Source organism: Spinacia oleracea, chromosome 1 (genome assembly GCF_020520425.1).
Source record: "Spinacia oleracea cultivar Varoflay chromosome 1, BTI_SOV_V1, whole genome shotgun sequence".
Taxonomy (NCBI): Eukaryota; Viridiplantae; Streptophyta; class Magnoliopsida; order Caryophyllales; family Amaranthaceae; genus Spinacia; species Spinacia oleracea.
Genome location: NC_079487.1, coordinates 134917938 through 134941364, shown reverse-complemented (window position 1 = coordinate 134941364; position 23427 = coordinate 134917938). Strand labels below are relative to the sequence as shown.

The following is a 23427-nucleotide window of genomic DNA, read 5'->3' as shown; positions in this document are numbered from 1 at the left end:
AATTGTAAAGAAATTAAATGAGTTGAAAAAATTAGACCAATTAAAATTAAAAACTGGCACAAAAAACGACATTATAATAAGTTTATAAAGGAAAGATTCACCCATTTACAAACATTATGAAACGCCAGAACAAAAAAAGAAACGGAGGGAGTAATTATTTTTAATAAAGGACAAAATAGAAAACCCACGAAACCTATAAATAGAATTGTAGTCCCTCACAAACCCCGACATTAAACCCCAAATTAGTAATTACTAAACCTCCCTCTCTCTTTTCTCTCTCCTCCTACTCGACGGCAAGGCCAGTACACCGAGTGTCGTTGTTGCGCTGCTCCTTCCTCGTTCCTCTTCTTCCATTCGTCCGTGCACCAGCCACCACCATCACCGCCCTTACGCTGTGCCCCTTTACTGTTGTTGCGCTTTTCAAAGAATCAAACCGGTAATATTATTATTTATTTTATTTTTCAATTTTTTTTGCAGTTCAATCATCGTTTTATGGTTTTATTTTTCATGAAGCAATTGATTTAGAAAAGGAACTAAAGAAACTTTAGATTTTGTTAGAATTATTGTCGAGTAATTGGCGTTGTTTGATGGGAAGTTGTGATCTTACAGATTTAGCTGAATCGCTTGCAGTTGCAATGTCAAATTATTCACCTCTTTATCAAAGGAAGAGGAGCAAATACGAGGATGATGGTAGATGGGAAGGATCATATTCTTCGCCTTGGGATCTGGCGGCCCCGTCGCCCGTTCCTATCCGGGCTTCTGCCACCTCCGTGCGATCTTCCCGGCGTACTAGAGAGGTATGCCACCGTTTGGAAATATGTTAGCCTGCATCCTTTGGGACTGCTTTAGATGAATTGATTTTTTTAGAATCCTATCTTGCCCTCTTCCTTGATGCAGATTGGAATTTTATCATTAATTTTTTCCGATAGTATAGTATAGTATATAGAATCCTCCGTTCCGCAATAGATGCATCGTTTCTCTTTTGCACACTATTCATTACTCCCTCCGTCCCGAAATACTTGACCTGTTTTCCTTATCGGGTCGTCCCTTAATACTTGACCTGTTTCTAAAAATGGAAATATTCTAACAATATTATATTATTTCTCACTCCACCCCTATTAACCCACCTACCCCCTACTCCATACAAAAAATAATTAAAAATTCAACCCCTACTCTCTCCCAACCCCACCTCTTAACCCACCTCCCACTAACTACATTAAAATATTACCCCACTATCAACTACTATCTATTAAATTAAATAAGTCAATTCAAGTCCTTTAAACTCTGTGCCGGTCAAACCGGGTCGAGTATTCCGGGACGGAGGGAGTAACTAACTTTGACAATTATTCTTTCACATTATGTAAAAACAAACATAGTCAAGTGAGATCTTGTTAAATTCGTATCTATGTGAGGATTCCAAATATCAATTTTTTATAATTTTTACTTACACACATGTTGGGATACGTGAAAAAAGAAATGATGCATCTATTGCGAAACGGATGAAGTATATTTTTACTGTAAAGTAGTGATTTTTGGTTAAATATTGATTTTTTATCTATTTCTTTGCTAATGGCCCTGTCTTTAGATGAGAAGCGATGGAAGTATGATGTCACGTGCTCAGAGCAAGAGACATTCACAGCTTAGTGCATACAAGCAACAATGGGAGGACCGGCAACTGATAAGATCAGGTGCAGTTCGAGGTACTGAGGTTCAAACTGAATTTGACAATGAAGAGGAGAACAAGGTGGTGCTTTTAGTTCATGGTAAGTCAGAAGTAGGAATGACATTCCCCCTCCCCCCCAAATGAAATGCAAAAAATAATGGATGAAAAATTTGTTTGAATATTTGAGTTGCTGAAACTTCTTCCATGTTCTTAACACAGATATAAAACCTCCATTCTTGGATGGTAGAGTTGTTTTTACCAAGCAGGCAGATCCTGTAATGCCTTTGAAAGATCCAACATCAGATATGGCTATTATATCCCGTAAAGGATCTGGTTTAGTGCGGGAAATTCATGAAAAACAAAGCATGAACAAGTCACGCCAAAGGTTTTGGGAACTTGCTGGTTCTAAACTTGGTGATATCCTTGGTGTCGAGAAGACAGCACAACAGGTAAATATCTGGAAATATTTATTATTTAACAACGTTTTCTCTTGTATATGTCATTTTGTCGAAGTATATTATTTCATTATGCGTCCAATTTCAGGTTGATGCTGATAAAGCTGAGGTTGGTGAAGATGGGGAAGTTGATTTCAAAGAAGACGCGAAATTTGCTCAGCATTTGAAGAAGGATGAAGCAGTGAGTGAGTTTGCGAAGACAAAAACCCTGTCTCAGCAGAGACAATATCTTCCAATATACTCTGTTAGGGATGACCTATTACAGGTAACAATTTTCTCATACTTAGAATTTGTGTTATGTAAAGTTGTATCCTTTTGTCAAACAATTAATTCATGCAGTGTGGTGGCGCTCACTTCTGAATCCTGATCTCCTTAACCATCCTTCTCCACTGCTTTTATTGTACTTAACATGCCAGACTGTCTAAGTTCTTTCAAACCTTTATAAACTGTCTTGCTAGTGTTAGAGTAGTATTGGTTGAATGAATGAAAGTCCTAAATAGTAGATGTAGGCTATGATCACATATTTGGTCTTCAGTCTTCCGGTCACATGTTCTGCTTGGAATTGGTTGTTGTTTCATGCGCTTTTATTAGTATATAAAAACTTATCTCCGTGATGTAACTTTTGGTTTGCTATTGGGCATAATAAACATGGACTTAATTCTTGAATTTGTCACAGGTTATTCGTGAGAATCAGGTTGTTATCGTTGTTGGAGAGACGGGTTCAGGAAAGACAACTCAACTAACACAGGTCAGTATTCCTTAAGCCTCACTTATTTTTATTTTCTCACCATCTTATTTTGAGAAGGAAAATTGTTACTTGTTATCATGTCTCACTAGGACGTTGAATTTGGACAACAACTTATGTAGATGGGTTTTTAGATATGTGTAAAGTATGTATGTTGGAAGCGTATTGGCTATTGCAAATGTGAACTTAAAAACTAGTATGAGCAGGCTCTTTCGTTTTGGGAATGATGATAGTCAGGGACTCAGGAAGCTAAGTTACCTTTGCAATGTGTATCTTATGATTTGAAATTGTTTTACAGTACTTGCATGAGGATGGTTACACTTCGAATGGCATTGTTGGATGTACTCAACCAAGGCGTGTTGCAGCAATGAGTGTTGCAAAAAGAGTCAGTGAAGAGATGGAAACGGATCTGGGAGATAAAGTTGGTTATGCTATCCGGTTTGAGGATGTTACAGGACCCAACACCGTGATTAAGGTTTGTCTCTTATTTGCTTGTTTGATGTGAATAAATCTGGGAGTCACCCCTGTCTAATATCGAATTCCATGTTTCTTCGTATAAATATGCTGAGAATCATTTTCAGACATATTTTTTCTTCATGATTTCTGAATGCATTTGTGGACATGGTTATGTGTACTTCTTTCATGGCTTTAACTAAATATGCTGCTTTAGTTTTTGAATTGAAGTTTTGACCAATTCTCATTAAGTCCTTCTCTCTTTACTTCGCAGTACATGACAGATGGTGTACTTTTACGTGAAACACTAAAAGATGCTGAACTTGAGAAATACCGGTAAGATATCAAAATTTTATGTTAGCATATTATATACTCCGTGATTAATACTGACTGAGAAGAAACAAATAAAGAAATGTTAGGGTTCTAATGTTAAGGCTGTACCTGTTTTTTAGTGTCGTTGTGATGGATGAGGCGCACGAGAGATCCCTCAACACGGATGTGTTGTTTGGCATATTAAGGAAGGTGGTTGCTCAACGGCGAGATTTTAAGCTAATTGTAACTTCAGCCACTCTCAACGCGGAGAAGTTCTCTCAATTTTTTGGAAGGTAATGTGTGACTATTTATCTTAATTTTGACTTAAGAGAAAAAATGAATCATTGAGGAAAGAAGGTTGGTAGAGAAATATAATCTCACTAGCTGTTAGTCATATCAAGCAGATTTTGAACCAAGAGAATGCTACTACTGTTTCTCATGTCACTTAATATTTTTTATATTCTGCAAGGAAAACACTCAGCCTTTAGCTTCCAGAATAGACGAGTCTCGTTGTGGTATGTGGTAGAGAAATTTTTAAAAATATAACGGATTTAGTGCAAGAAAGTCTTCCAGTCTGCGTGGATCAGTCTTGGAAAATCTAGGGAGATCTGTGTGAAAATGCTTCAGAAAAAGAACTAGACCATCCCAGTAACTGAGAGTGCAAAGCTTCAGAAAATTTTGCTGTCCTGTTTCATTCAAATGTTCCCATAGACCAAAATCTCATTGTGACTACAAAAACCTGTTACGAATCATCTTTGACTAGACCCAGAAGCCTCGATTAAATCTGCCAAGAAAAGGGTTAATTTGTCTGGTCTCTTCACTATAAAAATTTAAAACCAGGCACTCGGACATCCTTGATAACCTTGTCGGGCCTCTTTTCCTGCAATGTAGTATAGATATTCATCTTGTTTAGGGGTAGCAGGTCCAAGAGAAAGCTGTAGGAGGCTGTCTGGTTCACACAAGGGAAGGAGAGTTGGTTGAAAAAATAAGGGAACAAGAAAGAAGAAACTTCAAATCTGGTTTAAGGAGTGAAGTGCCAATTTTAGATTCCACCAATGCATGAAAAGGCTATTTTATGCTCGTTTCATTTCTCTCTCCTTTCCTCTCCATCTTAGATTCTTAGAAGCAACAAGTAAAGTTGTACCATGTGCATCCTCATTTGTACCATGAACATCCTCGTTGTTTCCTATTATATTAGTCCTAGTTTCACAACCAAGTGATTAGCAATTCAGCATATGTAAATTTACTCCCTTCAACCAAAGCTCTGGTAGAAGAGTACCTTCGTCACTGTAATTCTGTAATCTTATGAACCTCAGTTGCTGTCAAGTATCAACCATCGAAAATGGCTAGATTTTTGTCCTGTCGATATTTTTATTTTCTGTGTTGATATTATATGATAACGTGTTTAACTTTGGTAAACTTGTTACATTAGTTTTTCAATTAAATTGCTGACATGCCTTTGACATTTTAAAACTAACTCTTATTTTTCTGCCTTTTCAGTGTCCCAATATTCCATATTCCTGGGAGAACATTTCCTGTGAATACCTTGTACAGTAAAACACCTTGTGAAGACTATGTTGAAGGTGCTGTAAAGCAAGCAATGACTATACACATAACCTCCCCACTCGGCGACATCCTGATTTTTATGACAGGGCAGGATGAGATTGAGGCAGCATGCTACGCTCTTGCCGAGCGCATGGAACAGCTAATCTCCTCAACACAGAAAGCAGTTGCAAAGCTCCTTATTCTTCCCATTTACTCGCAGCTTCCCGCTGATTTACAGGCAAAAATATTCGAAAAAGCTGAAGACGGAGCACGAAAATGCATTGTAGCAACCAACATTGCTGAGACATCTCTGACTGTAGATGGTATTTTCTATGTTATCGACACGGGTTACAGTAAAATGAAGGTCTACAATCCAAGAATGGGTATGGATGCTCTTCAAGTCTTCCCTGTGAGCCGTGCTGCTGCTGACCAGCGTGCTGGACGTGCTGGTAGAACTGGGCCCGGCACTTGTCATAGTCCTGTTCCTGAAATTCAGAGGACAAATCTTGGTAATGTTGTTTTGCTTCTGAAATCTCTCAAAATTGAGAACTTACTAGACTTTGATTTCATGGACCCACCTCCACAAGAAAACATCCTGAATTCCATGTACCAGTTGTGGGTACTGGGTGCCCTTAACAATGTCGGTGGCCTAACAGACCTCGGTTGGAAAATGGTGGAATTTCCGTTGGACCCGCCACTAGCAAAGATGCTACTGATGGGTGCAAAGCTGCATTGCCTCGATGAGGTGTTGACTATAGTATCAATGCTTTCAGTTCCAACAGTATTCTTCCGTCCCAAAGACAGGGAAGAAGAGAGTGACTCTGCTAGGGAAAAGTTCTTTGTCCCTGAATCGGATCACTTAACCCTTCTCAATATTTACCAACAATGGAAAAGCAACGACTATCGAGGAGACTGGTGCAATGATCATTTTCTGCAGGTAAAATCTTTACAGAAGCAAATTACCTTTTAAAAAATGGTGGAATTTGCATATGAGGCTAACTTAAGTTTGCCATATTTTCGTTTGTCTGCAGGTTAAAGCTTTACGGAAGGCTAGGGAAGTAAGATCACAGCTTATGGATATACTGAAACAACTTAAGATAACACTTACTTCATCTGCTGATTGGGATATGGTTAGACAAGCTATATGTTCTGCATATTTCCACAATTCTGCTAAACAGAAGGGGATTGGTGAGTATGTTAACACAAGGAACGGAATTCCATGCCATTTGCACCCTAGCAGTGCTCTTTATGGATTAGGGTACACACCAGAGTACGTGGTTTACCACGAATTGCTTTTGACTACGAAAGAGTACATGCAGTGTGTCACTGCTGTTGAGCCGCATTGGTTAGCAGAATTAGGGCCTATGTTTTTCTCAGTGAAAGAGTCTGATACGTCGTTGTTGGAGCATAAGAAGAAGCAGAAGGAAGAGAAGACGGCTATGGAAGAAGAGATGGAATATCTAAGGAAAGAACAAGCGGAGAGGAAGGTGAAAAGGAAGGAGAAAGAAAGGCAGAAACGAGCTAAAGAGACTGAGAAGATCGCGATGCCTGGGACTCGCCGTGGTTCCACATACCTCAGGCCTAAAAGGTTGGGTTTGTAAATATTGTTACTGGTTGTAAGTATTGTTTTAACTTAGATTAAGATTTATTAACCTAAACAAATATGGCCAAGTGATAACATGATCACGTTTGGTCATTGCTCTAATCTAAATATTGTACTATTTTTACTTTTATTTGTAAACAATAGTCTGTCCATTTGTACAATTGAGGATATCTTACTTATTAGAGCAAACAAATGATAACCATCCCAACTCCCATGTTAAAACTCCCTATTCAACTTAGAGAGTTAGAGGTTCATGAACCCATCAATTCCTTTCTTTTTTCCTTGATTGGGTTTGTAAATATTGTTACTGGCTTCGTTGTATTCTCCTACTTGTTCTAGCTACCACCAACTCACAAATATTTATGGAGAAAACTTAATGTTTTTTACTTTTTGGTGTCCCTTTGTATAATAATAGTATGGGGCACCTATTATTCTTTTATTAACATGTTACGTAGTCAATTTAAACAAAAAAATATACGAAGTAGAATGTTTCCCTTTATCAAGACAAGAACACAATCACTACGTAATGTTGGGTGCAATGGTGCATAGATACTAGTTCGTTATGAGGTTAGTCTAATAGGGAAACCAAATGTTTTTTTGTTTTTATTTTATTCAAACGAGGCAAAGCCGAAATTAAAGCAACTAAACAACAAAAATAAAATGCTACTGAGGAATCAAGTGAGGGTTAGTAACACCCCTAGCTATGCTACTAAATTCTAATGGAGCAAATTGTAAAAAATTTAATCGAACGTGTTGAGCTGCGTCTTGATTTGCAAGTCAATTCGTCGCTTTATTACCTTCTTGTTAAATATGTACAATCTTCACTGTCCAACAGAGGTTCTCGATCAAGTTAGACTATGTTCGACGGATCTTAACCAGATTTTAATGGTTTATGTTAGTGTAATACGGATACGGTCGTGGTGTCGTACGGAACTGAGGATACAGACACGGACATGGTAGTACGATAATACTATATAGATTTTTGCCCGGCCCGTAGAATTTGAAGTGTTTGAAGAGGTAGAAAGAAGATGGTAAGCAGATTTAATAGTGAAGGATCCTTCTTTAGATGGGGTCCACCTAATGAAATCCTCTATGTCAGAGGATTGAGGGATTAGGGTAGCTAAAATCTGCCTCTTCAAATCCGGAGTAATGATATGATCAATATCCTCAAGGCACCACTTGCCATGTTTAATATATGACTCACAAACCAATGAGCTTTAGAATTTGGAACCTCTTGACTGATAAGTTTGTAAATTGGGCCCGTACCAACCCAATGATGATACCATAACGAGGTAGATCTATTCCCTATTCCAATAATAGGGCCATTATGGAGCAGCTTCCGACTTTTGAGAAAATCTACCTCGTTCATTCATAATTTTTACCCACAATTTGTCTGGATTTGTAAGAATGGTCCATTCCAATTTTGCCATAAAAGCGAAATTCCAGTTTTTTAAATTTCTAATACCTAGTCCTCCTGCATGCATAGGTTTAGTAACATTATGCCAAGTTGTTCTCGGAACATACCTTGATCTATCAACTTTATTCCAGATAAACTTCCTACAACTTTTCTCCAAATGATCTAAGACACTACTAGGAAAAAGGCAAGTTTGCATAGCATAAACATGATAAGCATTAAAGACTGACTTAATCATCGTGCATCTACCAGCCATGTTTAAAAGCTTAGCTTGCCATCCTCTAATTCTATCCATAGTCTTTTGCCAAATGTCAGAGTAGTTACTGAGTTTTAGCCTATTCGAACTAATGTTAACCCCTAAATATTTCCCAAAGGAAGTAGTAGACCTAAGATTATAACAGCCATCAATCTCATTTCTTAAGTTATGATTCATCTTAGTTGGAAAAATAAGACTAGACTTATTTAAATTAATACGCAGCCCAGAGGCATCACCAAAAGTATTAAGGTTCATTCTATTCACCTGATTTTCACTTATTTTTCCTGAACTTATCTTATCCGAACTTATCTGAACTTAACTGAACTTATCTGAACTTATTAAAACTTATCAAAACTTATTTTAGTTATAAGTTGTACTTGGTCAACCCTTATTTTTCCTGAACTTATCTTATCTGAACTTATCTGAACTTAACTGAACTTATCTGAACTTATTTTTCCTGAAATAAGTGGAAATAAGGTGAACAGAACATGGCCTTAATCACATTCATAATACTTTTGGTGATGCCTCTGGGCTGCGTATTAATTTAAATACCCAAACCATGTTGCATGACCAATGTGAATATCGAGATTTGCGGATTAGGATTATTCGTGGTAGATAAGGTAGACAATATGTTCACACTTTTTTAGACTCTCATGAATCTATAACTTAATTTTGGATACTTTTTTAGTTTCTTACTTCTGGTTTTATGTTTTGCATAAGGGACATACAATATTTAGAAACGTTTTGATATTGCCAAATAATAAACATTATAATTAACATAGTCGTTTAAGAGTTTTATTATACTCCGTACTTTTTATAGGTACCTATGCAATAGCACGGACACATACTAGTTGTACATTAATCTACAACTTGAATCACATTCAAATGTTAATAGAGAAACAATTATGGTTGTTTGTGTTTGATTAGGTATATTTTCACATTTTACGTGCGTTAACAAAACCCCTAAGATCAATAAAATTAACCAATATTTTACAAAAAAGAGCTACAACTACCGCAAATAAGCTAGAAAGTTCAAAATAAGGACGAGAAATGGGTCAAAATGAGAGAAAATATGTGTTTAAGAAACGAAAAACTATCATTACTCATTAGTCACATTATCATGTACTTCGTACATTACTTTACTCGTATTTTATTTGACAAAATTTGTTACTCTTATTCCCGCCATTTATTATCGATTAACAATTTTTTTTTTTTATTTATTAACGAGTTATATGAGCACTTAAACGTAGGACACAATTTCTTTTTCTTTTGTGTGGGTCCATTGCGATTATTTTTCAGGGAAACTTATTTTCATTTGTCCTCCGCCGTCACCGATCACCGGAGATCTCATCCCCTCTTCTCTTTTTCTCAATTTTAGGGTTCTTCCGTTCGCAACATCTCGCGCCTATTGAATCCAATCAATTGTAATCTCCTTCTTTCTCTTTTTTTTTTTTCAATATCATTTTGATGCTATTATTATTATTATTATATGTATATGATTCAAATCTCTTATAATTCGAACAACTGATTTGCTCTGATTAGGGTTTTTCGAAGATATTAAACGAGATTCTGAGCACGAAAGGGGGGAATAAATCATGGTAAGCACACAATTCATCTCTCCGATTGATTTTTAGTTTGAACTTTTTCGAATATTTTCAATTTTGATGAATTTGAAATTGACATTGTTTTTGGGGAAATTTTCAGTCGGCGCTCTTCAATTTTCACTCATTCCTGACGGTGGTGTTATTAGTAATTTGTACCTGCACGTATATCAAGATGCATTTTCCTGCCATTCTTGAACAGAGAACTGGGTATGATTTTCTTTTTCTTTCTTTCTTTGATTATCATCAAAATTAGTTTAGGGTTGGGATATCTGACTGAAAAAGTTTCAGTAGAGGTCTTTATTTGATTATCATCAAAATTAGTTTAGAGTTGGGATATCTGACTGAAAAAGTTGTAGTAGAAGTCTTTCTTTGATTATTATCAAAATGAGCAGCTTAGCATTGAGACATTTGCTCCTTACAGCTTTGGTTTTAGGGAATGTCCATCCACTTTGAGTGTATTCCATTAACACATACCCGTTGGTTCGGAAATGATAATCACAACTCCCACTGTCCTACATATGGTGTCTGAAAAGGTTGACATCATTTTTTAATCGACATGGTTTATGATTGGCTTTCCATTGTTGCCCCGACTTATAATGAGTCATGGGCAGAGTATGGGAACTATATGTCTACTGAGGTTTTTTTTGGTGAAATCATGTCATATCCTTAATTATAAGGGTTTAGGAGGACATGACTCTTTTTTAAGATGGTTTTCAATCTTTGCAGCTCTAGTTACTATTAAGATGTTCCTTATAAGTTAGAAATTTCAGTTTATGCGCGAATGGAAAATTCTTTATCTACCCAGTGAGTCATCTACTTACGTAAAATAGACATGAGTAGTTATTGGGTTTTAACTCAGTAACATAGATGATATTGTCTACTTTATATGGGTAGATGACCCACTGGGTAGATGTAGCAATCTCCATGTAAAATTAGGTCTTTACTTCCTGTGCTAAGTTGCTGTTTCAAGGAATTGATTTCTTGTATGAATTTCTTTGGAATGCCTTGCCTTTCATTGTGTTTGGTTAGGAGCCGAGGGATTTAGGAAATGACACGTATTGAGAAGAAATATCTCAATCCTAATGATTGTTGGAAGCTACACTTGGCTGTTTTTTCAGTCGCACCTATACAGTATTTGCTGATTATCCTTTACTTCTGGAAATCAAGCATGTACGGGTGTAGCCCAAACCAATACTTAGGAATTGGAATTTTCTTATCTTATGTTTTCAGTGAAATGAGTCCTTTATGGGTATACAAATTATCCACGTATCAAGTAAAAGAGGGATTATAGTAAATGCATGACAATCGGCATGCATTATTGTATCCTGCCAGGCATATGCTTCTGTCAAGAATATGTGAAGCTCCTAGACATGGTTGGAAGCTATGTTTAATCATTAGACTCTCTTCCCTTGATCCTTATCCCTTTTGTATAGTATTGTGTTGATGAGAGGTCATTACTAGCTCCTTGAGTCATTACTTCATTGTTCTTATGGACTAGAAACCTGAGGATTGGGGGATGGACCCACAGAGACTGAAGTAAGGACTAAGGAGTCATATGCGGGAGCATGTCATTGACCTGGTAACAGGATGATATAGTGCTCTCATGAGTAAGTAGATAATAAAGTAGCGTATTTCTCACAAGTGGCATGTTGATTGATGTAACTAGGCCATGCATCTCAGGAATCTGTGAGACCTGTCAGTGTTACAGCCTTAGACTTTCCCAGTGCAGTATCAAGTTTCTGACTTTCCGATCGTTGTGCTCTTCAGCTTTTCACTTTGCTAATTGAAAAGTGTAATGCACTAACCTAAGGCGAGGGGTGTTATACGTAGTCCAATATAACTCCGTTAGTAGGAAGACAAAGTGAGCTAGTTTGTGAAAGTTGCTGTAAATAGGAGCAGAACAGTGAGAGATAGGGCTTGATAAATATTGATTAATTTACTTACTTTTCTGGGAGAGAACATGCCTCTTGAATGTGTGTGTTATCTTACTATTTCGATATTTTCTGTAATTCTGAGTAAAACACAAACGATCATTTTCTTCCTTCTAAGTCCTGGCCCTGTCAATTATTTACAGAAAATTCTGATTCCTACCATTATTTTTCAGAGCCTAATACTTTTTATTTACTCAGAAAGAAAATTTATTTGCTTCTTTGGGTAGGGATATTCCCCTCTTGAGTGTGTTTTTTTCCTCTTAGGGCGTCGCCATTTTTTTATGCTCAGTCAATAATACAGTAGTTGTCTTTATCTAAAAAAAAGAGCGGGGATATAATTAGCTTTTTAGTTTAAAAGCTGATACATGACCATAACCTTGATTTCATCATTTGTAAGTTCAAAATGCCTCGTTTGTTTCAGTGTTAAGGTTGTATAGTCTTACCTTATCGAGTTTGAAGATACTGCTTAAGTAGGAGCCAATCTTGTTGTAAATTTTACTTTTTCTAGGTTTCATTTGATTATTTTGTTTTCTCATCTACTTTTCTCTGGTTATGCAGATTTCGAGGGTTCTTTTGGAAGGCTGCTAGGATTGGTAAGCTTGTTATAGCTCTATTCTGTGTTGCATAATGTGGTTGTAATTGTTAGCGATGGCTTTTCTTTCTTAATTCTTGTTAGTATTACTTATATAGTTGTGGCTTGATGGAATCGTATACTCTTCAAACCCCCAGCTCTCTCTTTTGAAGTTTGTTGACATTCGACCCCAGTGCTTCTATTCTAATTCATAGTGAACTAGCTGTACCTCCGCCATAATACATTTAAAATGTTCAGACTGCAATCCTGCATTTTAATGATTCCGAAATTCCATACTATTTCTTCTGAAGATCTTAAAGGCTTTCATAAAATGTGTGTTTTTGGTCTTTTTGCTCTTTTGGGGTACTTTATGTTGCAAAGATTGCTCCTATGAGTAATGGCCTCCCAGTGCAAGTGTTGATAATACTTAGTAAATGATACAAAGTATGAACTTTTGGCTCTGTGGTGAATATTTTTTCTTACAAGATTTTTCTTTTATTATTATATCCATGCTTCTAATTGGGATGAACCTACAACTTTCAGAAAAGCTGTGTTCATTTTATCTTCTTTGTAATGCAATGGGTTACAAATTGATGTGGGATCAAAACAAGTTTTGCTGGAATAGTATGCCATGTAAATGCTGATATGTGTGTCCCTGTTATATGCATCAGGTGAAAGGCTGAGTCCGTGGGTGGCTGTAGGATGCTTCACAATAGGTGTATCAATAATATTTTTCTAAAAGAATCCAAGTTCGTGTATGCAAATTTTGTTCGTTACAAGCTGCTGTTTGCAATTAGAAGCTGGGTTCTTCCAAAATGGCTTATATGTAGAAGATTTTTTTGTACCGTTCTTTTGTGGATGATGATCAAGGTGTCCATTTTTTTTATGAAGTCAACCTAGTAATGTAAGATAATTGGTATTATTGATTACATGATGGGAAACTTAGTGTAATTGTTTGTGACAACAGAATTTTAGTACATGTATTATTGTACCACGGTCAAGACTACTTGTCTACTTTGTTGTCTGTTTATCCTTCCCTTGCTTAAGGGTATTTACATTTTCTACATCCCACACAGATTGTAGTAGTTTTGTGAACTATGATTCCGCTTAGACTCCGTTTGGTAGGGTGTAAAACGTTTTCATGGAAAACGATTTTTCTATTTTCAATCATTTTCGTTGTTTGGGTTGACAAGGGATAGAAAACAATTTTCCATAACTCCCTCAAAGGTCAAAAAAACATTTTCCATTTGAAAGGAAAAGAAATCACTTTAACTAGTTTGAAATTGTATTTTTCCTTGAAAAATGTTCTTCGTGGAGGATGGTGTAACCCTAAACCCTAAGAGAAAATACAACATGACCAAGACAAAGTAGAGCTTAAAATTGCACATTAAAATGCTTCCTATATACTCTGTTTTGAATTCCTGATGCCTATTACAACTAACTTTTAATGATGAAAGTGAAAGCACATTCAGCTTATTGTTGCCCTCAGATTGAGAGGCTCCCTAAAAAGTGTGGCACTTTCAAGGCTACTAACATGCTGAGTGACCTGAACATGTAAATCTGCTCGAAAAAAATGTTTTAAGGCTTAACAAAACGAGCAATTTTCCCAAGTGCTGTTCTCAAAGATCTAATGCCAGCTCCTGATCTTGAACTGACCATCATCTGCAACAGGCAATGTAGATATTTATTATCAGAGAAAAAAAATAAAAAAAATTGCCCTCGTTCTCTCTATCTCTCGTAAACTACATACGGACTTAGTACAAGAAAGTCATACCACAGGTTGGACTATGGATTTGTGTTGTTTGAGTGTCTGCAAACACAAAAAAATTGGATTTAATTCGTATTATTTGAAGAGACTGTCATAGAGGTAAACTAAAAGTTAATCCTTAAAACCAGTTAAAAATGCTCACCTCTTCGATTTGCATAGCACGGCGAGCCACATCAAGGGGAAATACTGTGTCTGTTTTTGTCAAGACAATTTGATACTTAGTCTGGTACCTGAAGATTGACAAGAAATTATCAGGATATTAGTTGAAGGAAAGCAGGCTAGTGAGTGAATTAGTCTACAAAGTTAGTTAAGGCCTCAACTAATTAAAATCCTAAAAGTCTATGTTTCGGTAGCATATTAATGATTAGAAGTGAGTTTCAAGATTTACAACAATGGTAGTTGACACAGTTACAGACCTTACGGTTGCTTGTGCTACTGATGCTACCATACAGGTTTTGCTATTATTTAAAGATAACATACTGGTATTGCAGAAAAGCCTTTATTTAAAGCGTAAATTGGAAATACTGTCATGAATCAAGCCACCAACTCCAAATAAAATGATTGTACTTTAAGAAAATGATGTTTATACGGAAAATAAACAGCAACCAAGAGGAAGCAGCCTATGTTTATAAGTTTCTCGAAGTAATTTTTCACTTGATAAAATAGAAATTATGCATACCTTTCCATCAAATGAACAAGTTCAATATCTCTTGGTTTCATACCCCACTTGGTGTCAATGAGAAGGCACACTCTCTTCAGCCCAATTCTTGTGGAAACATACTCTTTTACCTACAATATATAAACCCGTATCACCTCAACTGATCAAAGCATATCAAATTATGTTATGAAATGCAATGCAATGGTAATAACGGGAAGAAAAAAAAATTGAATTTTATTCCACAGGCTCCATCAATCCCAATATTACCAGATTCCCATACACATTTTAACATGTTCAAAGACACTACTTAGAGGACAATCACATAGAGGTATCCAGTAACAACAGTGAAATGAAACACAATTTCAGGATATTCAGATATCCTTCACGGACAAGTGATACAACTTGACAAAATAATGCAAAAGATAAGCAATGGTCATCTCCAACACTGGAATGCAACTTTGTAATCCAATCAATCACCATATTATCGTGTAACTTATTTTTGAGCCCGGGCGATGCCCCGGGTTACTACATTGATAACTTCACATTTAGTTAGAATTTTTTGCAATGATAACATGAAACATGTCATTTCCTAGTGGTAAAAGTTTTATTGTTTAAACCCAAGGTTGGGGGTTCAAACCTTACAAACCATGTTTAACATTTTTTTTATGTATATGAAAATTACATGGAGTGAAAGACTCGTAAACAGAGCGCCACGTGTCACGCATACTTTCTTACAAACACTTTTTAATATATAGTATAGATATAAGCTCTATGTTAGGGTGAAACTTGAAGCTAGGAAAAAATGTGTTTATGGAACTTGGCAATAAAGGTTATAAGTAGAGTGTAATAATACTTACCAGATCTTCCCACGCCTCCTTGACTTCTTCTTTTGCATAAGCGAAGCCGTAACCAGGTAAATCAACTAGGTTGAGCTTCTTACCAAGGTTGAAAAAGTTAATTGTCTGCAGAAACATTATCCAGCTTGACTATCAGTAGACTAAAAAAAAGCATGCCTTACAACTTGAAGCAATTTGTCTTTAGTTGATGAAATGGAACCTGAGTATGACCCGGTTTATCAGAGGTCCGAACAACTCCCCATTGCCTCGTAAGTGAATTTAGTAGAGATGATTTTCCAACATTGGACCTGCCTAGAGAGGAGGGAAAAAACACACATCAGTTTTTGTGCCTTATTCTTCTTTACTTTCCTTAAAATTTACACTGACTACATCAGATAAAAAAACAAAGGTTTATGCCTCAAACAGTGACCAAATTGGATTGAACTTTAGCAAAATTAAGCACAATAAAAGTAAGTGAATTAGCTAATTAAATCGTCCTTTATTAGCTCAATACACAAAATGGCTAGAGAAGGGGGAACTTGGGAGTCATGTTTTGAGAATTCAAGAAGCTTTCGTGGTCCATGTGTACATGAATCCCTAATCTTGCTAGCCAGGTTAAGAAATATGAAAAGGCAAAGAAAACCAGGAAAAAAATCAATTACCAGCAAATGCAATCTCCGGAAGATCAGGTGGGGGAAACGATGAAGAAACTTTTGCAGCAGCAAAAAACTCCAACTTATTCCTGAATACCTGAAATAAGAAAGTCAGAACAATGGAACAGATGCAGAACAAACATATGATATGGTGATAACTAATGGAACCATTGTGGAATTTTCATTTGCTTCAAAGTTCATATGTAACAAAAAATTGTCAAGCTCTTACGAAAGCTCATTGTCTATCAGTATATGGCTAAAAAAATTTATCATATTCCTAAACTTGCTCCAATGCTATAGCTAACAGGCAAGTATAGTATCTACAAACATCTGTATACAAAAGATCAAAACAAGAGCCTTAACTATGATTCTTAGACATTAAGGCTCTATTTGGTAGGGTGTAAAACGTTTTCATGGAAAATGATTTTCCCCTTTCAATCATTTTACGTTGTTTGGTTTGACAAGGGATGGAAAACAATTTTCCATAACTCCCTCAAAAATGGAAAAACCTTTTCTATTTGAAAGAGGAAACCATTTTTCCACCTTTCCTCCTTACCTCCCTATCCCTTCTTCCCCTTAAGGAACCAAACAAAGTAAAACTAATTTGGAATTGTGTTTTCCCTTAGAAAATACTGAGAACATGTTACAACAAACCAAACGGAGCCTAACCACAGGATGTTAAGGCAAAAATGCAGTTAAAAGTATGTGAAGATAGTGAACATACACTTTCTTCAATTCTTTCTCTCTCCGTGCTCGTGGAGAAGGGTATATTATCCAATGGCCACGAGAGTTCGGTGTTATAGCCAGCTCTCCGCAGATCAATGTCGCGTCTACGGCCCAATAACTAAAGAGATTGAAAAATCATAAAACCCACAATCAAAGGAATTATTATGACAAACTAACAATCAAACACCAAAACCCCCAAAAATCTATGGGGAAAAAACCAAGCAAGAGAAACAAAGGGATTTACATTGTCTTCCACAAATGTAAAGATTGAAGGACTGGGTTGAATTGCCCTGAATTGTGCATTCATTGACAACTCCACTTTCTCAACATCTTCTTTTTGCTCCTCCTTCTTCTTCTTCTGCTGATTGGTTATCTCTGAAAATCACTCATAATACATAAATTCAGCTAAAATAAGGGCATAAATCAATCATAAACAAACATAATTAGATCATAGATAACAACAATTTCACAAACCATTAAGCACATTTCCATCATCAAGCCGCTTATTCGAAAAGTCATAACGATCAATCTTGATCACCCTCTTCTTCTTCTTTGGTTTAGCTTCCACTGAATCATCCTCAACATTTTTCTTCTTAAACCAAAATTTCTTCTCAGAATTCAAAAATGGAACTTTTGATGAACCCTCCTCAAAATTGTTCCTCTTATCCCCAAAATTCTTCTTACCAGTTTCGAAAGATGAATCCTTTACTGTGTTCATTCTAAAATGCTTCTTCTCTCCCTTGTTAGATTTCTTGTCAAAGTTACTGTCCGATTTTTTGCTGCTTTTCCCTGAGAAATCCTCAAATTTCTTCCTTTTATCCCCAAATTTCTTCTTGTTGGATTCCAAAGATGATACTTTTAATGGGTTTGCTCGAAATGGCGTTTTCTCTTTTGTAAATTTCTTGCTGGAACCCATTTTGCCCCTTTCTTGTTTATCAAACCCACCACCATTGTTGTCGCCATTTTTGCTGCTTCTGCTTCTGAATTTAAGATTGGATTTTGGTGAATTAGTGAATTCTTTTGCCATTTTTCTTTCTAGAAATGCCCACTATGGTTTCTCTTGATGATTATTGTGGTTCGCTCTTCGCAAAAATGCTGAAAATTTGAGTGTTTTAGGTTCCTACAAAGTACTGTACCAGCTTGGGGTTTAGGGTTCTAGGAAAACCTCTCTTCTAGTTGGTCACGTGATTCCAACGTGCTAATAATTTATTTTTATTTTTATTTCGTGCGGGTGAGTCGCATAGTGTCACAACTCACAAGAACGCTTGGAGAAAGGGATTCGAACATGTGAACTACCGTATGTACACAAGATCCTGTTTTAACAATGCTAAGACCTTGTTGGTAATACGGAGTATAAGCTTTTGAGATGCTTCGATCTAACATGAGAGAAAATTTGTTACAAGTTTTATTCTATGAATATTACCTTACTTATACATGTTGGTCTTGTAACGAAAGTTGAAGTCTTGCTTTAAAAATTAAGAATTTAAAGATGCATTGTGTTTGCACAAAGGTAAATGTCAACTACCTTTGTTAGTTAAAGCTTAATGTGAGTATCAAAGAGTTGGGAATAAATCACATCTACATGACTACATCATTAATTATCTTCTAAATGTTATTTTCTCGCCTAAAAAAGAATATGCACAAGATCTTGGACTCTTGGTTAAATTATATGTACTTCTTTTCAATATGTTGCATTATTTTTTGCATCTTCTTTTTTGGGAAATTTACTCTAAAGTTCTAATAGTTCCTTAACCTGTAGTGTATGTAATTTTAAATGACTCTTCACAAAGAATTCATGCGCGAATGTGGATGATGAGATCTTGAGCCCGAAGTATAACGGGTTAGGAGTTTTGTGCTTTAATGCAGGAACAATGTTGGAAAAAATGAAAAAAAAAATTGGTAAGATCAATAATGTTGTAGTTGAAAATGACTACTTTCAAATCATAAATGAATTAAGTTCCAAGTTGAGCATTTCTAACTTGTGCAATGTACTTATAGGAATTTATGAGGTTCCAAGTTGTTTTTTGGTTTATAATTGGATAGGTGGAGTCATATTCGTGGAGAGGAGAGTCGTGCCGCTTACTATACGCTCATTAATCACCTCCACCCCACCCCACCCCACCCCACCCTTAAACCTAATAGCCAAGCGTGGGTGGATGAAAATCCGGCCTGATTTAATGATGGACTTTGTATCATAACATTTGCGTATAAGTTTTCCTTTAAATTTAATTTTACGAAACATTTTATATAACTAAAACAAAGTGAAATTTACATTTGATTAGCATTATATATATTGATTTATTATTTTAAATATGTATTGACAAGATCTCAAATAAATTAAACACTCCTGTTACTCTCATAAATAACTTACTACTCTTTACAATTGCCATTTATATCAACCTACTAAAGGCAAACTGCTTATAGACCCATCAACCGACCAATAAACTCTTGGTCTAGTGGTTAAAATTCAGGACTAGTAGCCTTGTGTACACCGATTTGAATCCATCATCCATCATCCATCATCCATCATCCATCATCCATTTGTAATTTATATTGCCCGTGTGGCTCATCCGCATAAAAATAAATACAGTACCATAAAAAACTCCATCAACCCACAACAGCAATATGGGCAGGATTTGGCCTCTTTTTACGATCACCACAACTTAAACTTCTAACTAAACTTGGCAAACAACGATTAACAGATCTACCAGATTTCCCATTCTCAATTTTACTAGGAGTATTTGCAAATGTTGGTATTTCTTCATCGTCTTTTCCTTTCGCTTCACTTCTTGCTTTCGCACTTGTTTGGCTTTCGCTATTAAAGCTACTTTCTTTGAATAGTTCGGATAGCCTCCTTCCTTCGTGGTCATCTCCATTCTTATCCGATTGCCTATATGGCGGGATATCTGAACATCATGATTAATTAAAATGGTGTTAGAGCAACTCCAATGGTTTAAAAAGGACCTGCTCACAAAAAAATGAACATGTGAGCAGATAGCCCACCATTGGTACAACAATGACATAAGCCCCTGTTAAGACCTTGTAGCTATTTAATAAATAAATAAACAAAAATAACATGCACTTTAGCGTGTGCATGATATTCTACACCAAGGTATAAGATAGAGGTGCTAACTAATTAATGAGCTATACACCCCTACTAGAGAGTATATAGGGGGTGTTTGACTATGAGAGGTTTGGAAAAAAAAAAGTAGTTTAGGTTTGTCCCATTTTAAAAAGTCGAAGGGAGTGTTTAGTTGGGAGAGTTTTGAGATGAAAAAGCTAATTTTGAAAAAAGTTCAATATAAGAGCCTTTTCAAATTGAGGGTTTGAAGAATTAGTAGTAAATGACAAATTACAACTCTTACCTACCTAGTACCTACGTCATTTTATATCAATGTTTATAATTTTCATTTTAACCATGAAGCAACTAACGGCTCATTTGTCAAACACTTTATATAAGCAGCTAATTCGACCAACTAACCAAACCAGCTAATACAAAGTAATATCTAACAGCTAGTCAAACAAGTTAACCGCAAATTACCAAACATGTCATATACGGAGTATGTTTGTTTTTTGTGATACAGAGTGTGTGTGTTTGTGCATGACACACCCATGTATAGAGGCCCTATATAGTACGGAGTACTTTGTACTTTGTACTTTGTACGTAGTACTTCGTATGTATTTATGCACATGGACATTATTAACGACCTTAAATATCGTCCTACAACTTCAATATTGTGGGCTGTGGGCCTGTGGGCCTGTGGCTAGGCCCAATTCATGTCAATTTGCTGAATTTACACTACTTTGACTTATAAGTGACAAGGTGGGCCTCTTAAATGAATGAAATAAGGGGGTATCCGCAATGATCATTCACCATTCATACCCCTTTTAGCAGGATCAATCATTGTGTAATCCAATATCTACCCATAGAAAAATATCATCCAGACATCCATAATCTATCACTTCTTCTCCCCTAATACTCGTGTCTGACATGAATACGTATTCAATTGTCCGATTTATTATTTTACAAATTTTATAATTATAGTTTAAAATGAGCCTGAATATCTAACACAAGTATTTGAACTAAAATGAAGGGATTTCAATCAAAAACACTTGGTAGTTGGCACTTGTAGTAGTTTCTAGTTCAAAATATTCCTAAAATATCAACTTACCTAAAAAAAAAACTATTTTGCCTACTAATTTATGATGAACCGATAACTAACCTACCTAAACTTTTTGTCTTGTCTAGCAAAAGTGGGTCCACTAAGTAACTAACTTGTGATTTTCCTTATTCCACAGGCATATTAATACAGGGTTGCCTAGTCAATCTTCTTGATTGGCGAAAAATTTCTAGCAATATACAGTCTAAATGTCTAATCGATTTTAAAGAAAATAAAAATAAATAGAAGAAAAGAAAATACTTTATATTTAATTTTCCGATTTATTTTCGAAAATGTCATTTAAATTGCTAATCAAGCTCCTTGATTGACGAAAAAATCATATCAAGGAGCTTGATTAGCACTTTATGTATTGATAGTTCGAGTAGTAGATACAACTTCTCTAATTCATGTCACGTTAAACTCTATTATACAAAGTATAAGATTATAACTAACTTTTCCCTAAAAAACCTTGTTTTATAAGGCAACATTTGAGGACTTCGTGTCTCTCTATTGAAGTTCCTGTAATACCTTAATAAACTGTTAAAATTTTCTAAAATGGAAAAACAATCCTATTATACTTTATGATATTCTTATAAAATGTCACGCATGCATCACGTGCATAAACACTACTCCGGAGTAATAGATTATAACATACCAATAAAAATCAACTCGGGTATTTTCTCCTCACCAAAAAAAAAAGGGTATGAATAAAAAATCTGACTATATACTATACGAATTAAGCATGAATTTTGTATAATCTAAAAAAAAATTCAAAAAATCAATGTAATCATTATTCTTGTAATTGATGTTGTTCTTACCACCATTGACGCTATAGAAATCTTGTTCATCATCCGACTCTAGCCAAGGCTTCGAATCAAAAAAGGCTTCCTCTTTACTACCTGCAACTTCATAATTCATAAAGAATTAAACACTATGATTAAGCTCACTAATTATCATGATCATGCCAGCTAATTAATCCTACCAAAAGAAAACAACCAACTTTTCCTTATACTAATTCTTTTTTCAAATATCATACACTGGAACTCAATTTAGTTGATCAATTAACCAATTGATTGTTGTTTCAGTGGTGATTGAGGCTGAACTTGGTAGGGAGGACCCGTGTTCGATCCCCGCAACAACAACTGGGAGGGGAATGGAACTTAACCACTCAGAACTCGTCCCGAATCCGGATTAGCTCTAAGGGTGAACCGGATGACCGGATAGTACACCCAAAAGAATAAAAATTACCTGGAAGTTCCCAAACAGGGGATTGAGCAGAATCGAGTGCTTTTTCCAAGGTGAGATTAGAAGGAGGTTCAACAGTTTTGGTAGAAACACATGAACCCATGCCTAAACAAACGAACACCTTCTTCATGTTTTTCATGATTAGTGTACTAATTTCCTTTTTAGAAGAAGAGATTAAGGGAAGAAAAAAAGAGAGTAAAGTTTTAAATGCAAAAATAATTCAATTAAGAATAGAACAAAACAAAGAAAAAGCACCCTAATTGGGTTTTTTTTTTTGGTTGGTTGAATTGGTTTCTACTTTAGGAGAGAGGAAAAGAAAGGGACAAATAATATAGGTGGCTTTATGCTAAAGATGGGAGTAGTGGGAGAGTAGATTGGTCTTGAAAGTGAAGTTATTTCATTTGCTATTGTTTCCACAATCATAGCAAATGCTAAATGGGACCATTTCTAACTTTAGTGTACTAATTCAAGAAGTCTAAGAATGTTAAAGAAGGTTAACAAACCAAAAAAAAAAAAAAATTGTTTAAGAATAAATGTGTTATGGATCGAGTAAAATATATTGTAAGTGTTTATGCATGTGTTGGTGTATTGTGTGGATAATATCTATATAAAAAAACTGGTAAAATAAGTCATTGAGTAGATAAATGAAAATGTTTGATTTTTTTCATTTAAACAAATTTGATGCATTAGCAAAGGTATAATAGGATTTGAAAAGGGGACACTAAATCTTCAAGAGTCAATTTATACGGAGTACTATGGACGCTATACATGCAGATATTTTGATAGGAAAAGTGGAATACGATGGAATTTATATAAGAGGTTTTATATA

General features: G+C 35.7%; 4 protein-coding genes across 6 annotated transcripts; 2 read left to right on the top strand and 2 right to left on the bottom strand.

Annotated features, from left to right (window-relative positions):
• Positions 1–234: 234 nt before the first annotated feature.
• LOC110794260 (pre-mRNA-splicing factor ATP-dependent RNA helicase DEAH7) lies at positions 235–7010 on the top strand. 2 transcript variants are annotated; one of them, XM_021999218.2, is made up of 11 exons: positions 235–436; positions 631–797; positions 1586–1763; positions 1883–2112; positions 2207–2383; positions 2795–2866; positions 3162–3338; positions 3591–3652; positions 3769–3921; positions 5129–6110; positions 6205–7010. In XM_021999218.2, the coding sequence occupies exons 2-11, from the start codon at positions 636–638 to the stop codon at positions 6772–6774; spliced, it is 2763 nt and encodes a 920-aa protein (XP_021854910.2). In that variant the 5' UTR covers positions 235–436; positions 631–635; the 3' UTR covers positions 6775–7010. The 2 variants fall into 2 exon arrangements, with proteins under 2 accessions (XP_021854910.2, XP_021854904.2); XM_021999212.2 differs by having other exon boundaries at positions 610–797.
• Positions 7011–9704: 2694 nt separating this feature from the next.
• LOC110794251 (uncharacterized) lies at positions 9705–13553 on the top strand. Its single transcript, XM_021999205.2, has 5 exons — positions 9705–9870; positions 9989–10044; positions 10151–10257; positions 12540–12574; positions 13224–13553. The coding sequence occupies exons 2-5, from the start codon at positions 10042–10044 to the stop codon at positions 13289–13291; spliced, it is 213 nt and encodes a 70-aa protein (XP_021854897.1). The 5' UTR covers positions 9705–9870; positions 9989–10041; the 3' UTR covers positions 13292–13553.
• A 367-nt stretch (positions 13554–13920) lies between these two features.
• LOC110793021 (uncharacterized) lies at positions 13921–18338 on the bottom strand. Its single transcript, XM_021997851.2, has 10 exons — positions 17668–18338; positions 17438–17568; positions 17192–17311; positions 16477–16564; positions 16035–16126; positions 15836–15940; positions 15000–15109; positions 14463–14550; positions 14327–14362; positions 13921–14214 (listed from the first exon to the last, which is right to left on the bottom strand). Exons 1-10 carry the CDS (start codon positions 18218–18220, stop codon positions 14131–14133), a joined length of 1407 nt encoding a protein of 468 aa, XP_021853543.1. The 5' UTR covers positions 18221–18338; the 3' UTR covers positions 13921–14130.
• A 1122-nt stretch (positions 18339–19460) lies between these two features.
• On the bottom strand, positions 19461–22972 carry LOC110794235 (uncharacterized protein At3g27210). Of its 2 annotated transcripts, none has more exons than XM_021999189.2 (3): positions 22602–22972; positions 22172–22258; positions 19461–20099 (listed from the first exon to the last, which is right to left on the bottom strand). In XM_021999189.2, exons 1-3 carry the CDS (start codon positions 22735–22737, stop codon positions 19801–19803), a joined length of 522 nt encoding a protein of 173 aa, XP_021854881.1. In that variant the 5' UTR covers positions 22738–22972; the 3' UTR covers positions 19461–19800. The 2 variants fall into 2 exon arrangements, with proteins under 2 accessions (XP_021854881.1, XP_021854887.1); XM_021999195.2 differs by having other exon boundaries at positions 22172–22252; positions 22602–22965.
• Between the last annotated feature and the right edge of the window lie 455 nt (positions 22973–23427).

What these genes read in the sequence shown, in the direction of transcription:
- LOC110794260 (XM_021999218.2), top strand. Translation starts at nt 636, where the DNA reads ATGTCAAATTATTCACCTCTTTATCAAAGGAAGAGGAGCAAATACGAG. An exon ending in TTAGGGATGACCTATTACAG is followed by an intron (nt 2,384 to 2,794) that starts GTAACAATTTTC and finishes AATTTGTCACAG; the next exon opens with GTTATTCGTGAGAATCAGGT. An exon ending in GACCCAACACCGTGATTAAG is followed by an intron (nt 3,339 to 3,590) that starts GTTTGTCTCTTA and finishes TTTACTTCGCAG; the next exon opens with TACATGACAGATGGTGTACT.
- LOC110794251 (XM_021999205.2), top strand. An exon ending in ATTCTTGAACAGAGAACTGG is followed by an intron (nt 10,258 to 12,539) that starts GTATGATTTTCT and finishes CTGGTTATGCAG; the next exon opens with ATTTCGAGGGTTCTTTTGGA. An exon ending in TTGGAAGGCTGCTAGGATTG is followed by an intron (nt 12,575 to 13,223) that starts GTAAGCTTGTTA and finishes TATATGCATCAG; the next exon opens with GTGAAAGGCTGAGTCCGTGG.
- LOC110793021 (XM_021997851.2), bottom strand. Translation starts at nt 18,220, where the DNA reads ATGGCAAAAGAATTCACTAATTCACCAAAATCCAATCTTAAATTCAGA. An exon ending in TGATGGAAATGTGCTTAATG is followed by an intron (nt 17,569 to 17,667) that starts GTTTGTGAAATT and finishes AGTGATTTTCAG; the next exon opens with AGATAACCAATCAGCAGAAG. An exon ending in GTGCTATGCAAATCGAAGAG is followed by an intron (nt 14,363 to 14,462) that starts GTGAGCATTTTT and finishes TTGTGTTTGCAG; the next exon opens with ACACTCAAACAACACAAATC.
- LOC110794235 (XM_021999189.2), bottom strand. Translation starts at nt 22,737, where the DNA reads ATGAAAAACATGAAGAAGGTGTTCGTTTGTTTAGGCATGGGTTCATGT. An exon ending in CCCTGTTTGGGAACTTCCAG is followed by an intron (nt 22,259 to 22,601) that starts GTAATTTTTATT and finishes TGAATTATGAAG; the next exon opens with TTGCAGGTAGTAAAGAGGAA. An exon ending in TTTCTATAGCGTCAATGGTG is followed by an intron (nt 20,100 to 22,171) that starts GTAAGAACAACA and finishes CATGATGTTCAG; the next exon opens with ATATCCCGCCATATAGGCAA.